Consider the following 14,223-nt stretch of genomic DNA (forward strand, 5'->3'; position numbering starts at 1 on the left):
GATCTTGTATTTTGAAGACAAGTGGTGCTTACAAAGGTATTCTCTTTTCAGTAAGGACATTGACTTTGTCCCAATCATTGACATACTGTATGTACAGTTCATATCAAACCCTGTCCCCATCAGACTGCACAGTTCTCACAGTCCCAGTGACACATTATTCAGGTAAAAAAAGTGAAGCTGGTCACATGCACAACTTCGTCGACTACACGGATCACGCCGCCTCGTCAAAGGAGTCCATGAAATAGTACAAAATGAACAACACTGACAACACTGTATCCCTCTGCCACAGAGGCAGATGCTCCTTCAGTCCATTGAGTGGCAGCTTTAAGTGGTCTCCAGGACACTCTGCCACAAAACCTCCTCCTCTTCCTCAGACCCTGCCTCCTTATGGTACAGCGGCTAAGGGCACTAGAGGAATGCTAAAGACACCGAAGACAAGGAGGCTCCAGGCTCTTTGAACTGTCAGCTCTGAGCAGCCTTCCACAGCCTCAGAAAACCTCTAAGACCTGCATTTCTTCACAGAAGAAAGCTCTGCATTCACGGTCGGTGGAACCTGCAACAGAAAAATACAAATATATTATGTTAGCATGTTGTAAATGCAGCATACCCTTCACAGCATACAGTTATAACCTCAGCGGTTGTTCTATTTATAGAACTGTGCTCATAACATTAAGAGCCGCTTTTCTCATGTGCTCTTGATCATTGTTCCATGTCATTGTGGACCTCTTGCCTACCGCTCAGGCTTAGCCAAGGACGCTAGCATTCTATAATCTTTCTTTGTTCAGCTGAAGGAGATCTCCTAAGGACACCCTCTACCACCCCCATCCTCCTCTCTAGCGCCACTCCCATCTATGTTTAGCTACACGCTGCTCTTAGACTAGAAGAGGGAGCTAAAAATAACTCTCTGTAGCCAAGAATAGATCATGCAAACATGCCATTGAACACATAAACACTGCTGTCCAGTCCGCTGACCTGGTTAGATGTTTGCTGGATGCGTGCACTTCCATCTCCGTGCTTTTGAATTCGTTCAGCTCTTTTCTGATTGCCGCCTGCAGAAAAGAGGAACAGAGCTTTAGTGAATGATACTACACAAAACAAAACACAGTCAAGTGAAGATGATAGTCAGTTTATGGGTGAGTTTGAGGCTCAATTTGTGGATTAGGCAAATAAAAGTACAGTTGGGGTCAAAAGTCAAAATTTTCCCTGAGGCCCTACAGTCATCCTTCATATTGTTTCCTCATACACTGGGCCTTACTTAACAGCTTCATACTTGTTCAGTAATATTGGGTAGAGACTGACCTTATCAGCTGCTGAGAGCCGGGTCCAGGGCTTGTCTGCTCTCCGGTCGTAGTCCTGAGCTTTGGCCACTTCCACATAGTCACTAAAACGGATTAAAATCTTTCTGTCTCGCAGTTCGTCCACTGTCGGCCGCTGGTTTAACTGCAGAAAAAATGAAATTAATTAGTGTAAACATTCACCATATGATTTGTCATAGTTATTTCCAAAAATTGTATCATGGTACCTTTCTATTTAGTCTCTGTTTAATCTCCCGTCTCTCCTCTTGTTCTGTCTGGTCGTTCCTCTCTGAAATCACATAAGAACAATTTGTGAGAATCAGAAATTCAGCTATACAACATTACATTTCCACTGTGTCTATAACTATTAACATGTTAAAGTCCAATTTATTTGAGTGTGGATTCATGTGGCTTTAAGAATTGAAGGTCTCAAAACAATCTGTCATACAGTTTTAATGTCCTATAGTTCACCTCAATGCTGTGAACAGTGCGCACCCATGCGTACTCCAGCTTTTGAATTATGCACCATATTAGCCACCATAGTAAAGGCAAAGTAGCACAATTTAAACTCCATACACTTCTTCTGTTGCAATATCAGTAAAATGTAAGTTAGCAAAATGTATTATTACTCACGTTTGAGGATGTTCCGACTCTCCAGCTCCTCCACATTTGGTCTCTGGCTCAGCCGCCTGCGGAGAAACACCAGAACCACGTTTTGAACCATTTTGGACTCTTGGAGGTCCCACTTCTTCTATAGCCTGAGTAGTACTTCTTTCCTAATTGTACGCGTCCGGCAAAGGAATCTCCTATGTCTCCACCTCGCATCCAAAGCGCGGCTGTGATACTTAGGCAGAGGCACTCCCCACATCTGGATAGTTTAGCAAAGAACTAATCTCTTCTGTTTTAAGGCACGTCCTCGATGTAAAGGCATTACAGAAGAAACAGTCCCCTGCTCCCAGATCCTCTCTCTGCCGCTGCTCTAGCTTTTTACTACGAGTCCTGCGCTCCGGGAGCTTTTGAAGCGGGTCGTGAGGATGGGCTGCCCTAGTCTCCCTGGTTACTGCATACATAATGAGCACTGGGTGGAGCTAGAGAGGCATCCCCAGCCCCTGCCTGCCTTTCTGCTGCTCTGTCTACACTGGGCTACTAGCACACTCGCTCACACGACTGTGAGGTAAGAGCTCTGCATTAGGCTGCAAGTCACGCTTTCTCAGGATTTCAGCCATTTTGGTAAATAACTGAGCCACTTTGGCAAAGAGAGTATCTTATAAGAACAGTAGCATAAAATATATATCAAATGATAATAATTATGAAACCACCCCAGTTCAAAATGTAGCCTATACACATATTCTTCAGTTTTAAATAGCATATAGTAGGGCACTTTATCAAATTTAAAATTGCTAATTAAAATGTAAATGATTACTTCATTCAATTGCAGAAATATAACTCTGATCTACTTAGACTTTATAACATAAGTGTCACAAAACATTACTATACTAGGTCTGTACTGTCTGCCCATCTTTATTTTCAAGTAAGTTATTTTTGAAACAATCGTGATTTTAATTTTGTGTCAGACTATAATTTTTAGAATTTGCAGTATTACTTGAACATTAAGCTTTGACTAAACACATTTTATATAGAAATTATATCAAAGCCCAATGTACATTTGTTCAATTATGATCCAAATGGGCTACAAATATGGCTTTTCTAATATTGTTCTTTCCCTGTGGAGACATTACCATCCCACACATTTCTTCCATCTTGTCACTTGTTGCCACTTTAATGAGGTTACCATGGCAGCGCTGCCTTGAAGCTGAGAAAGACTTATTTACAGCCTAAAATAAGATGGGCCTATGTTTTTTGCCATTTACACTGGATGGGTGTTAAGTCAATTTTAGGCTACTTTAACAATACAGTATAGTCAAAAATGTCATATAATTGTTAAGTATTAGGGAACAACTTGAAATTATGTAACTCATGTCAAAGTGACACTCGGCCTTGAAGCTAGTTACCTTCTTCTCTTGAATCGTGATGTTACCATCTATTTATCCTTCTAATCACTATTCTTTAGTCTATATTATAGGTAGGCTTTTGTGTAAATAATACAAAGTAGCACAAAGTATATTGTAAGGCTGTTTTAAAATTACATTTAATTACTTCTTCCACTGGCATAAATATAGACTTAGACATAAACTTTGATCCACAAGGGAAATTATTTGGACACAGTAGCTCACACATTATAATATAATAACGAGTAAAGAGTAAAAATATAAATGTAATAATACATTCTAAATAAGGAGCACAAAAGATAGCAAAAAGATATATGTGATATATAGCTAAAATTAAAGGTGAATGATGTAACATTCCTGGTGGAGGGTTTGCCACCTGCTTGTTTCCATAGAGATGTTATTGCTTTGACTGGAAAACTATGTCAGTAAAGTATCTCCATTGAGACAATCAGGTAAGGTACTCACAAAAAGAAAGCATACTGGTATTTTACAGAAATAAAAACACCAGTAACTAAAAGCAAATACATGGTGCTGTGCAACTATTCATCAGCACATAATGTTCAGAGAGATTTAAGTCAGTGTTATTTGTCTGTGCTTTTTGTTTACAAAAAGTCCTGGCACACCTCCACTTCCCGTACCCCTTTACAACCCTAAATAACATTTGTTTTAAGTCTGTCCAGTTGCATCCTGTTCAAAGCACTCTAAAGGACCCCCAAACCCAAAGTGTCTCTTGTGTGAACTGGACTTAAAATGAATAATAAATGCAGGTGCGCGGGCTGTCCCGGAGCACACCTATGAAGGGCAGAATGTCACATCACAGCAGGTCCTCTCTGCGCCTTCATCCTAACAGTGCAATGGACACTTTATAGTTGTGTCCTTGGACAGCTTCAAAGTTAGGTCACACTCACAGGACTGGACACGTGCCAATAACATGATACAGATGATGATAGATCAGTGAGAATGTATCAAGATAAGAAATGTGTGATCCAGCTTTTTCAGTTGTGATACCGATTCCAATACTACGGAGAAACCGATACTAGTGCAGCAGTTAAAAACATTTTAACATTTATTTCCTTAAAACTAAAATAAAATAAGACAAAACTGATCCAAATGTGTTATGGAGCTGTTATTTCTCTCTCAAGTAACTACAGAACAGCTTTAGAAATAAAAGTTCAAACATTCTGAGACTTTCTGAGACGACTACACCCAGTAATTAATCTTATTACATCGATTTACGTGTCCAGCCAGGATATCGGCTGAACCGATATTTTGAAGCTGACATCCGATTCAGCAAATTTCATCACTGATCCCATCCCTAATTAAGATAATTAAGATTTTAAGATTTCAATATTTCACAAACATAGAGTATACAGCATAGAGTGTATGATTTGCACTGTCATTGGTGCCACTTGATATAAACGTAAAGGCACTACATAGTCTATATGTGTATAGTATAATGTAGTATGTATTTAAGCAGTGGTTCTTAACCTGTGGTACAAGTACGAATGGTGGTACACAATCTCCATCTTGTAGTATGTGGATTCTTTTGTAGTTCTAGTAGAAACCTGGATTAGTCCTGTTATAAACTTGCTGCAGATCTGGTGGTATTATGAAATCCACATATTTTTGTAGGTGGTACTACTCAATGGTCTATAGTCAATTGCTGTACAGCAGGGATCTTCAACCTGTAGCTCCGGAGCTACTAGTAGCTTTACACCGCCTTCCAAGTAGCTCACCATGGGATTTCTGAATTATACATATTGCGCTGAATAACTAAAATCTGATTGATTCAATGCCTATTTTCTTTGTAAATGTATAGTTTAGATACCTAATTTTGTTCACTGATAACTAGATAATGGGTCATGTTTTATAGACATCTAATTTTACCTCTTTTTCAGCTCACCATGGCTCTTATATTTACTACATTTCTGGTGACCGCTAAAATTAGTAGCTCTCTGGCATTTTCATTTTACAAAATGTAGTTCACAGGAGGAAAAAGGTTAGAGATCCCTGCTGTGCAGTATATTTGTCCTATAACAAATGCTACTCAATAATATGGCTTCATTTACACGTTTCCAATAGTAGCCTATAGTCCATGACACTGATTATTCACTTCTATAGCCACAGTTGCCTTGAGGCTGATTGACACAGAAATGGCTATCAGTCTGCTCCAATGGTCTCTCCAATCACCAATACACATATTAGCAATATGATAATCTTGCCTAAGGACACAATGAGTATGCAATGTTAGTAATGGGCATTTAACAGGCAACCTTGTAGACGCTGTTTAAATCCAGACTCAAAACATTTCTGTTTAACTGTGCATATAACTGAAAGGTTTTCAATCCGCACTCCTCTCTCCAATTTATGTCTCTCTTTTTTAATTTTAATCTTCATGATTATTTATGTTTTGATTTGTTTTTATTATGATTTTAATGTATTTCTTATTCTGTAAAGCACTTTGAATTACTTTGTGTACGAATTGTGCTATACAAATAAACTTGCCTTGCCTTGCCTTGCCTTGCCTTGTGTTCAGTAGGAGATATCTATACCAGCTGAACTACTGCAATGAACAATTAAGAACGTATTAAAGAATTAGTAGTATAGGCCTCCAGCAGGAGATCTTACATTGTGTTTTCTAATTAGAGATTTGTTCATTTTATTACCCCTCTTTAAATCAACCTATATTTTTCAGTCTAGGGTAACAAAACTGTTTACTGGAATTTATGGCTGGTGCTATTTTTAGCCACTCCTAACATTGTGTGTAATGACTCACTGACAAATAGGTCTTTGTTAATTAGCACATACGACTGGACATCCAAGAATACTGTAAGTAATTACTTGGTGGTGGTCTCCAGTGTATTTATGGTAAATATGAGAAATCTAAAAATACATGCAACTAAAATAAACCATAATTTCTATTTGCAGATTTTACTCATCACTACACAGAAGGAGGATAATTGGGTGATAGGAATTTCACAAGGGTCCATTTGAAGTGGTCACATATTTGTGAGGGGGGAAACCCCAAATTTCCACAAGAAAAAGGGGAATTCTTAGAGGAATATGAGAATGCTTCTAAAATCATTGGATTTATTGTGATCTATCTATTCTACAGTATTTTTTCTCCTGGCATACACTGGGCTTGCTGGCTTTTGATGTTCAAAAGATAGGCGTAATGCAGGGTTTGTTTGTGGTACATATTTTCAAGACCTGAGATCTCTAGTGAATTTAACCTTCATGTCTTGGGTTTGTCGTTTAATGTTATGAGATATTTTGTTACATCTGTAATACAGTAGAATGTTATTGTGAGATGTACTCTTACTTGAAATGGGCTGTCAAAAATAATTGTAATAATTAATACAAAAAAACTGTAGAGAAAACATTTGAAAAAGTACAGTATTGATACATTGCCTGATAAATCCTGATGATATCTCTTTTTATACAGGCAGATATCACCCTCGGTCGCGCCTCAAGCCCGGTCAAACCCAGATTTATTATTTTTTTCTCTAGATTAAGAAAGTTTAGTGCCTCGCTCATGAATTCTACAGAAATCTGTGATGTTTTTTCATTCCCTGTGAGATTTCTTTCCCTTTATTTTTTTTTTTTCTGATACAACAGACAGTGCTCGTCCCTGATTGGCTAATCCACCTCTCAATCAGGGCCGTCTGAAAATGGGGAGATTTACTGGTTACCAGACTCACATTTCATAAGGTATAGAAGAAGTGTGTATTCTGGATCTTAGGCAAATTGATACATAAACAATATTATGAATAGTTTTATAGTCTTGATTGATATCAGACATAAGACCTACTACTATTTTATGTTGAAAATTCCACATGATTTTATTCTATCAAAGGATTTTATTTATCTATTTAATTTTTATTTTGACTGTGGTATTGACATTTGTATTGAGTAATGAGCCTTATCCTTTAATAATATTTTAGTATTGGGACAGCACTACTTGTAACATTGATTTCCCTTGTATTCTTAGTCCTGTTTCGAAGTATTGACAGTGAAAAGCCTTGCCTCTCAGTGAAGCCCCCTTTTGATCATCTGAGATCAAGTTTGTCACGTTCAAAGCTCAGTTTGTATGAAGCACTATCAGCAGGTACGTTTGACAAACCAACACAAAGCTAAGTGTGTCCTGTAGTGTTGACTGTTGCCTTTTAAACTGATGAAACAGAAAATCACTGTCAAAGCTCTGGTGGATTCAGTGATCTGTGTTATTGACCAGCGTTACCGTAGCAACAGCACTGGTCTCTTTCTCCCTAGTAACACACTAATGGGGATCTCACTATCACAAAGAGACCGGGGCGTCCTTATAAGAGCTGCTATTTAGAGAATAGGTTTCTTCAGTGGGTGGCACAGACAATAGGTCCACGTGACATTACAATCCCTGTGTTCCAATGGTAGCAATACTATTTTAAAATCTATTCCAAAGAACAGAAATTTTTACAAAGAAAATAATTTTTAGAGAAGACAGAATTTGAACTCTCCAAATGCAGATGTTTTGACCAGGTTTTTGGATTCACATATTGGTACAAACTTAGAGCTAATCACATAAACAAAAGCAACATCTTAATTAAACAGATTTATTATATTTTTGCTATAGCTTCAAAAAGTGGTGACATTGGTCAGTTAGTTTCAAGTTCGTAATTCAGCCCCTAATAATAATAACAATAATAAAACAAATCTGGTTTAAAATAGATGTTTGGATGTTTCTTTTAAAAATAGCAGATTGCCCTTATAACAAGCCCATACCCTCCATCCGAGACAATCAAATTCTAAAATATAACTGCAACCATTAGTGCCCATTACAGCCTCATTATCCCTGCTCTGCTACATAGGATCATTTGTGGTACTCGGCACTAAAAGTTGACTCACTGCACTATTTCACTCGCTCATCACTTCCCCACATCCGTACTGGGTGTGTAAGGTATCCCCAGAATACCAGGAGGATGACGCATTAGGGTGTCTACATAAAAAAAAAAAACTAAACAAAGCCCTGACAGAAAGTAGCACAAAAAGATGAAAAGTGGCGTGTGGGCGTGCGGATGCTCGCCTTGTTCCTCTTTTGTTTTAGCTGCCATTTGCTCAAAGACACCATCAACGGATTTTCTGGAGATTTCTTTCAGTCTATTGTCAGTGGTGATTATTTCTGCTGGTTTAAATCCCGACAACACATTTGCAGAGAGAGAGGGAGTGCTTATGTGTGCATTATTGAACAGGCTAAAATTAGAAACAGTACAGCTCCACCGGGCAGCAGCCAACAGCCAGGAACTAAAGATAGAAAAGGTCATCTGTCAGAGCCTCAATGGAGTGATGAGTTATCATTATCAAATTGACTTTCTGCTTGATTGGTGCTCCATTGTAACAGTGGGGCATCGTTGCTATAGTCACTCATAAACTCAGAAAACTGCTATTGAATTCATGCTGGGAGCCATGCAGTAACTGCACAAGCATAAATTGATAGATTGTTTTGTCATTTAGCACCAATGCCCCTAGGAATTGAGCTCTGTTCGGCTCACTGTCCGCCTACACGCCATGGCTATTTTTAGACCGGGTTTCCCTCTAAAATGGTGCAGTGTGCCAGTAATGCGCTGTACATGAACATGAAAAAGCAATATCTGGATTCACTGGAACACAGGACCTCTCTATCCTCAGGGGCTGATCTGGTCCACAAAGGTTTTCCATTGAATTATTGGCTGGGTGTGCTCAAATATAGCAATCATGCATATGTATGACTACTGGTTAGGGGTGTAACTATTAAAATTTTTGTCCAATGATGGAGTGTGTACATGAGAAAATCATTGATCAATATGCTCTGACAGTTATGAGTATGAGGTAGTTCGTATTAATATCCAAGGAATAAAAACTCATTAAAGTTAATGTCACAATTCTTGGAAAATGTATAATTGAAATTGTTCTTTTTAGTCACGGAATAACACTTTTTATATCTGGATGGATTAAAATAGATGGATGTTCACTGCTATTTTTAGCTTCACTGTACACTACATTCTTGCATTTGTTTCTATGGCAACATGATACTGTACATAGTGTCTTCTTTTCATTAGAAAACACCAGAGAGAGAAAAGTTTGCTTGTTTCCTCATGTTTGTTATAAAGATGATAAACAATTATTACATAATTATTTATTTACCAATTTGCCACAGATCATAACAAAGCATACACTGGGGGCATATTATATTACTATTATCATTCAATAATTGATGAACTGAACAATCATTTAAATTCTTGGATGTACAGTCTGTATTTATCATTGGTACTTTTGCCTTATACTAGAGGGGAAAATATTGTTGTCTTGTTTTTCTGCACCATGATAAGATTTGAGCTGTAGAGGGTTGAATGAATAACTTGATGATGACTCATTATAGATGTAAACATTTCATTCTGTTATTAATTTATTGTAGTTCAGGTTTTTCACTCATACTGTATATATGCAATATTTTGGGGGGTAATCCTGTTCAAGGGTTATTGTGTCAGTGGCATACATTCATTTTGATATTATGCTATAATTGTTATAATAATATAATTCATCATCTATATTTCCTTCAGCAATTTATTGCAGTTCGGATTTTTTTGTGGCAGGCCTGGTTAGAGTGGTGGTTTGAACTCCATTTGCCTATTGCATACTGTTGTTCTGTCCTTGAGCAAGACACTTCAACACCTTGTCTCAGTATGTAGTGTGTGTGTGTGAGAGAGGATTAGAGGGACTGATGGTACGGACTGGCGTCATCAATCCATCAATCTACACCAGGGCAACTGTGGCTAGAGTAATAGCGTAAAAGTGAAAAAAATGTGCATTTTCTGTTTCAGCAGAGTATGAAATTAGTAATGCACTAAATTCTAAAACAATTTTGAGCTTCTTTTAAAAACAACATGCATTACTATTATTATTATCATCATTATTATTATCATCAGTATGCATATATTAATAAGTATTTTTATTCTATTAAACCACAAAGAGGAGAAATAGCACGTACATAAGGTCTGTCTATAAACCGCTGCAGCCTCTTACATAAGCCGACATCAGGCTCCATCGCACTTATATGCAAAGTGTTTGTCACACCCATATTTCCTCCTGCGTGAGAATATGACACCTTTCTATTCTTCCCTAGAACTCTAAAAATAGCTTTGGTGCATAGTATCTTCAACAAATACCTCGAAGAATGAACTGTGATCAGCAAAGGAGAGGAGGATAATGGTACAGCAGTAGGTTATGCAACAGTGTGGTGAGCCCCTGTTTGGGACAATGGTGTGAAAGAGCTGAGGTCCTGTGACACACTCAGACTGGGCTGTCTGGACACAGAGTTTTTCCATTGGTCGAGAAAACAGACTGTCTTTCTGTGTCTTGTACGGAGGCTTCCTGGAATTTGTGTCCTCATAAAACTTGTTGCACTTAAGAAGCTTTGAGACCTAGTTGTACTATTCTCACAGGGAATGATGTCAAAAGTACACGCTTGGTATTGGAGGGTATTTTCCAGTAATATGGAGAAACTTCCAGCACTAAACTGACCATTTATTTTAAGAAAAGCTTCTTGGTTCTTAGCTCAACACCTCTGGGAAAATGACTCCCTATCCATGGAGTTAAGACTTTGAACATTGTCACGAAATATATTATACAACAATTTAAATTTAGTTTTATCTGAAAGTTAATTGACATATTTTTAAATATCTCAAACTATAGCCTACAATGCAATATTGTCCACTAATTAGCTGAACACATAGATTAGAGTTTTGAAGGATTTTCAGAATGGAACAGGTAGATCACAATAAAGTTAGTAGTAAATTGTATAGTTATTTTAAATCTAATTGACAATGAGCTCTATAAAACTGTATATTTAAATATGGCATCATTATCATCTGCCATCACGTTAAATTGTATGTTTTTCATACTTTATTCTTAGTGTATGAAAAAAGATATTTAGGTAATGTCAGGGTGAGTACATGCTTTTTTCAGATTGCTTGAATACCAAAAAAAAACAAACCCACAAAGGTAAAGTCAGTACAAATCTATGTTATTGTAATGTTTAGTCTTTTAACATACTGGCCCAATTTAAAGTATTGCCACCACAGTAATAGCTATATTAGTCCTAGTTTGGAGAGAGATAAGGGGTTTTATTGATTGTACTTGATAAGTGTTACACCAGAGCTGGCATAATGTTCTTGACTGTTCTACCAGAGCTCAGAGCAGTGGCAGACTGTGCAGCATAAATCAACTATGATAATCTCCTCACCCACCTCCTCCTACCGTGAACGCTTATGCAACTTTGATGGAAATTAGAATAAAGCTGAACCTTCTACTAGAAAATCTTGTAAGAAAAATTAAGTATAGTCTGTGGACAATGTGTACTTAAAGGTTCACTAAACTTTTGAAGTAAGAGTCTTTCATCTGCTTGTCTTGTGAAGATGCTGTTACTTTGGAATATTTCAAAGTATGGCACTAAACTTCTGTCTTCATGGAGACAAGCAAGAGACACCAAAAAGCCATGTTACAGGAAAGGTCTGTGGAGAGGTGACCCCACACACAATAAGAATACATGTTTTTAAGGTCATTTCTTGAAACAAAGAATCTGTAATTGAAAACATGTAAGATTGATACGTAACTCATAGAGTGTATATATAAATGGACGTAGCTAATGTGCTAGCCACTGCATTCTAAATAGTAAGTTAGCATGGGGGCCCTTCCCTGGCTCCACTTGACTTAAATTGGAATACTGTGTAAAATGTTCATATTAACCCACTCCACATGATCCTCGGGTTTTTATTTCGCTATTTTGTCTGTTAACAAATTCCTACTCCTAACATGGAGCTTGGCTCTAAATTCGTGCTTGTAACAGTTAGTAGCTTCGTGACCTTCATTTGAGCGGAGCCGAACACTATGGGTGACGTCACACTTGCTTACTTGGCTTCTTTATACAGTATATAGTTTAATTTCATACTCTGGCATGCAATAGCAGACACCTTTCTAGTTCAGTTGCATAGTGCCCCTTAAATATGGCCAATTACAAATGGCAATTTTACCTTTTTTGAAAGTGTGTGTGACAAAAATTCCTAGTTTGTACATGACGTCGGCAGAGTAAGTTTCAACTAATTTATCAGTTTCAATATAACAGCCAAATTTACCACTAATATAGTAACAATTACTACTACTCCCACTTCCGACTTCCTTATTGGACTATGTGGGTTTTTCACTCTCCAAACCCACGGATGGACACATGGTGAATACTAGAACTTACTTGGCAAGCTTCATCTCGATCTGTTGGCGTATTTCTTGGCGTTCTTGGTCGCTACGTGCAGGGAAAATGTTCCTGTCCTCCAATTCCTGTTTGCTGGGTCGGTTTCGTAGTTTCACAGCCAGTAGCTCCTTCCTTAACCTGCGAGGAAGTGTGCCTGCACCAAACATGAGAAAAGTTTAGCTGCAAATAGGAGACTTGTGATAGATGTGTGAAGACTCAAAGCTGCTCATAGCACCAAGAATTTGCAGAATATACAAACTTACACTCAAAACAAAAACAAGAAGTCCATTTGTAGCAGTGCAAATACATCAGAAAGTCATATGTTTCATGCTACATCACTGATTATTAGATCTAGGTGCACAGCATTAAAATGAACAGTTAATGTTGTAAGTATTAGTAACACTTTTTAGAGTGTCAGAACTGAAAACTGTGAAATTTGTTTTGGGATAGAGAATAGGATTGTGAGTAAACAGTACTGCTTTTATAGTAAAAGAAGGCTTAATTCTGTTAACTAGACAACTTTTTAGAATGAATACATTTCATCCAAGCATCTTTTTAAATATCTTTCTGAACAGATGGGCTAAGTACAATGCAGTCCTAGCTGTTTACAGTAAGAAGTATCTGTTATTAAGTTAGTATATTGAACTACTTAAGTGCAACTTAAAGTGAACTTAAGTGAAAACTGTTGCTTGTCATATATTGCATCATATGAGTCAGGTGACAATTGAAAAAGCTACTTGAATGAGTAGGCTTATTATTCACTCTGAAAACTGTCCACTTGAAGGATCCTGCCTTGACAACTGAGGCAGGATTAACAAAGGGTTTAATAACATTCTCAATAGTTTTAGTTTGATATTAACGATTGACCAGTGATAATTATCAGTGTTTACAAAATTGAGAGTTGTAGGTACATTTCCACTCTTATATAGGGCAGCTAGAACCATATGGTATTAATCCACATAATAGTTTATTTTTACAAATTTCACAGTCAAAATAGTTTACTTTGCATTTTTCTTTATCAAGAGAACACTTCACAAATATGCAGTAAACTGAAACCCCTGAATACAAACCAGAGATGACGGACTCGTTCCAGCTGTCCAAGTCAAAGGGCAGGCCTGAGGTGATGGAGAAGCAATGGTCCAGCCGAACGTTCTCCTTGTTCTCCTCCGCCTCCTTCTTGGGCCAGTCCGACCCCCCAATACAGCCTCCGCCCATAGGCCCCGAGTGCTGGTTCTCAGAGCTGCAGGAGCGGGACAGCCGGCCGTCCGAGCACCACAGACTCTGTTCACATCCCTCATGGACACTGGGGAGGTAAAAATTATTTGATAAATATTATACTAGCCTAACATTTCAAAATTATAGGTTGAAGATACTGATGATTTATGATTTATTTTGAACATGCATAGAAAAAATTTATCATGAGAAAATAATGAAGGCAATAACATCATCTGATGCTGGTGATCACATACGCCATAAAGAAACCCAACAAATAATGATTCATAAAGTTATATCTAAATAAATACATACATGTTCAAAAAGGAATGGGTCGAAGTATACACGGACTTAGTCCCACCCTTTTCCCCAGTGTTCAATAACAACTGATATCAGTTGATGCATTGTTATTTTATGTAAACCTTTTTCATGCAATATTATTACATTT

At 37.6% G+C, this 14,223-nt stretch overlaps 1 protein-coding gene across 1 annotated transcript in view; it reads right to left on the reverse strand.

Annotated features, from left to right (window-relative positions):
• Positions 1-2: 2 nt before the first annotated feature.
• The window catches only part of phactr3a (phosphatase and actin regulator 3a), a 51,990-nt gene continuing 37,769 nt past the window's right edge, over positions 3-14,223 (reverse strand). The window contains exons 6-12 of the mRNA XM_055166458.1: positions 13,634-13,866; positions 12,564-12,717; positions 1,929-1,984; positions 1,523-1,584; positions 1,300-1,440; positions 973-1,049; positions 3-553 (exon numbers count right to left, since the gene is read on the reverse strand). Of these exons, the coding sequence (XP_055022433.1) occupies positions 538-553; positions 973-1,049; positions 1,300-1,440; positions 1,523-1,584; positions 1,929-1,984; positions 12,564-12,717; positions 13,634-13,866 (739 nt within the window). The 3' untranslated portion in view covers positions 3-537. The remainder of the gene's footprint in view (positions 554-972; positions 1,050-1,299; positions 1,441-1,522; positions 1,585-1,928; positions 1,985-12,563; positions 12,718-13,633; positions 13,867-14,223) is intronic.

This window comes from Boleophthalmus pectinirostris, unplaced genomic scaffold (genome assembly GCF_026225935.1).
Source record: "Boleophthalmus pectinirostris isolate CB_2022bp ecotype Guang Dong unplaced genomic scaffold, ASM2622593v1 HiC_scaffold_8, whole genome shotgun sequence".
Taxonomy (NCBI): domain Eukaryota; kingdom Metazoa; phylum Chordata; class Actinopteri; order Gobiiformes; family Gobiidae; genus Boleophthalmus; species Boleophthalmus pectinirostris.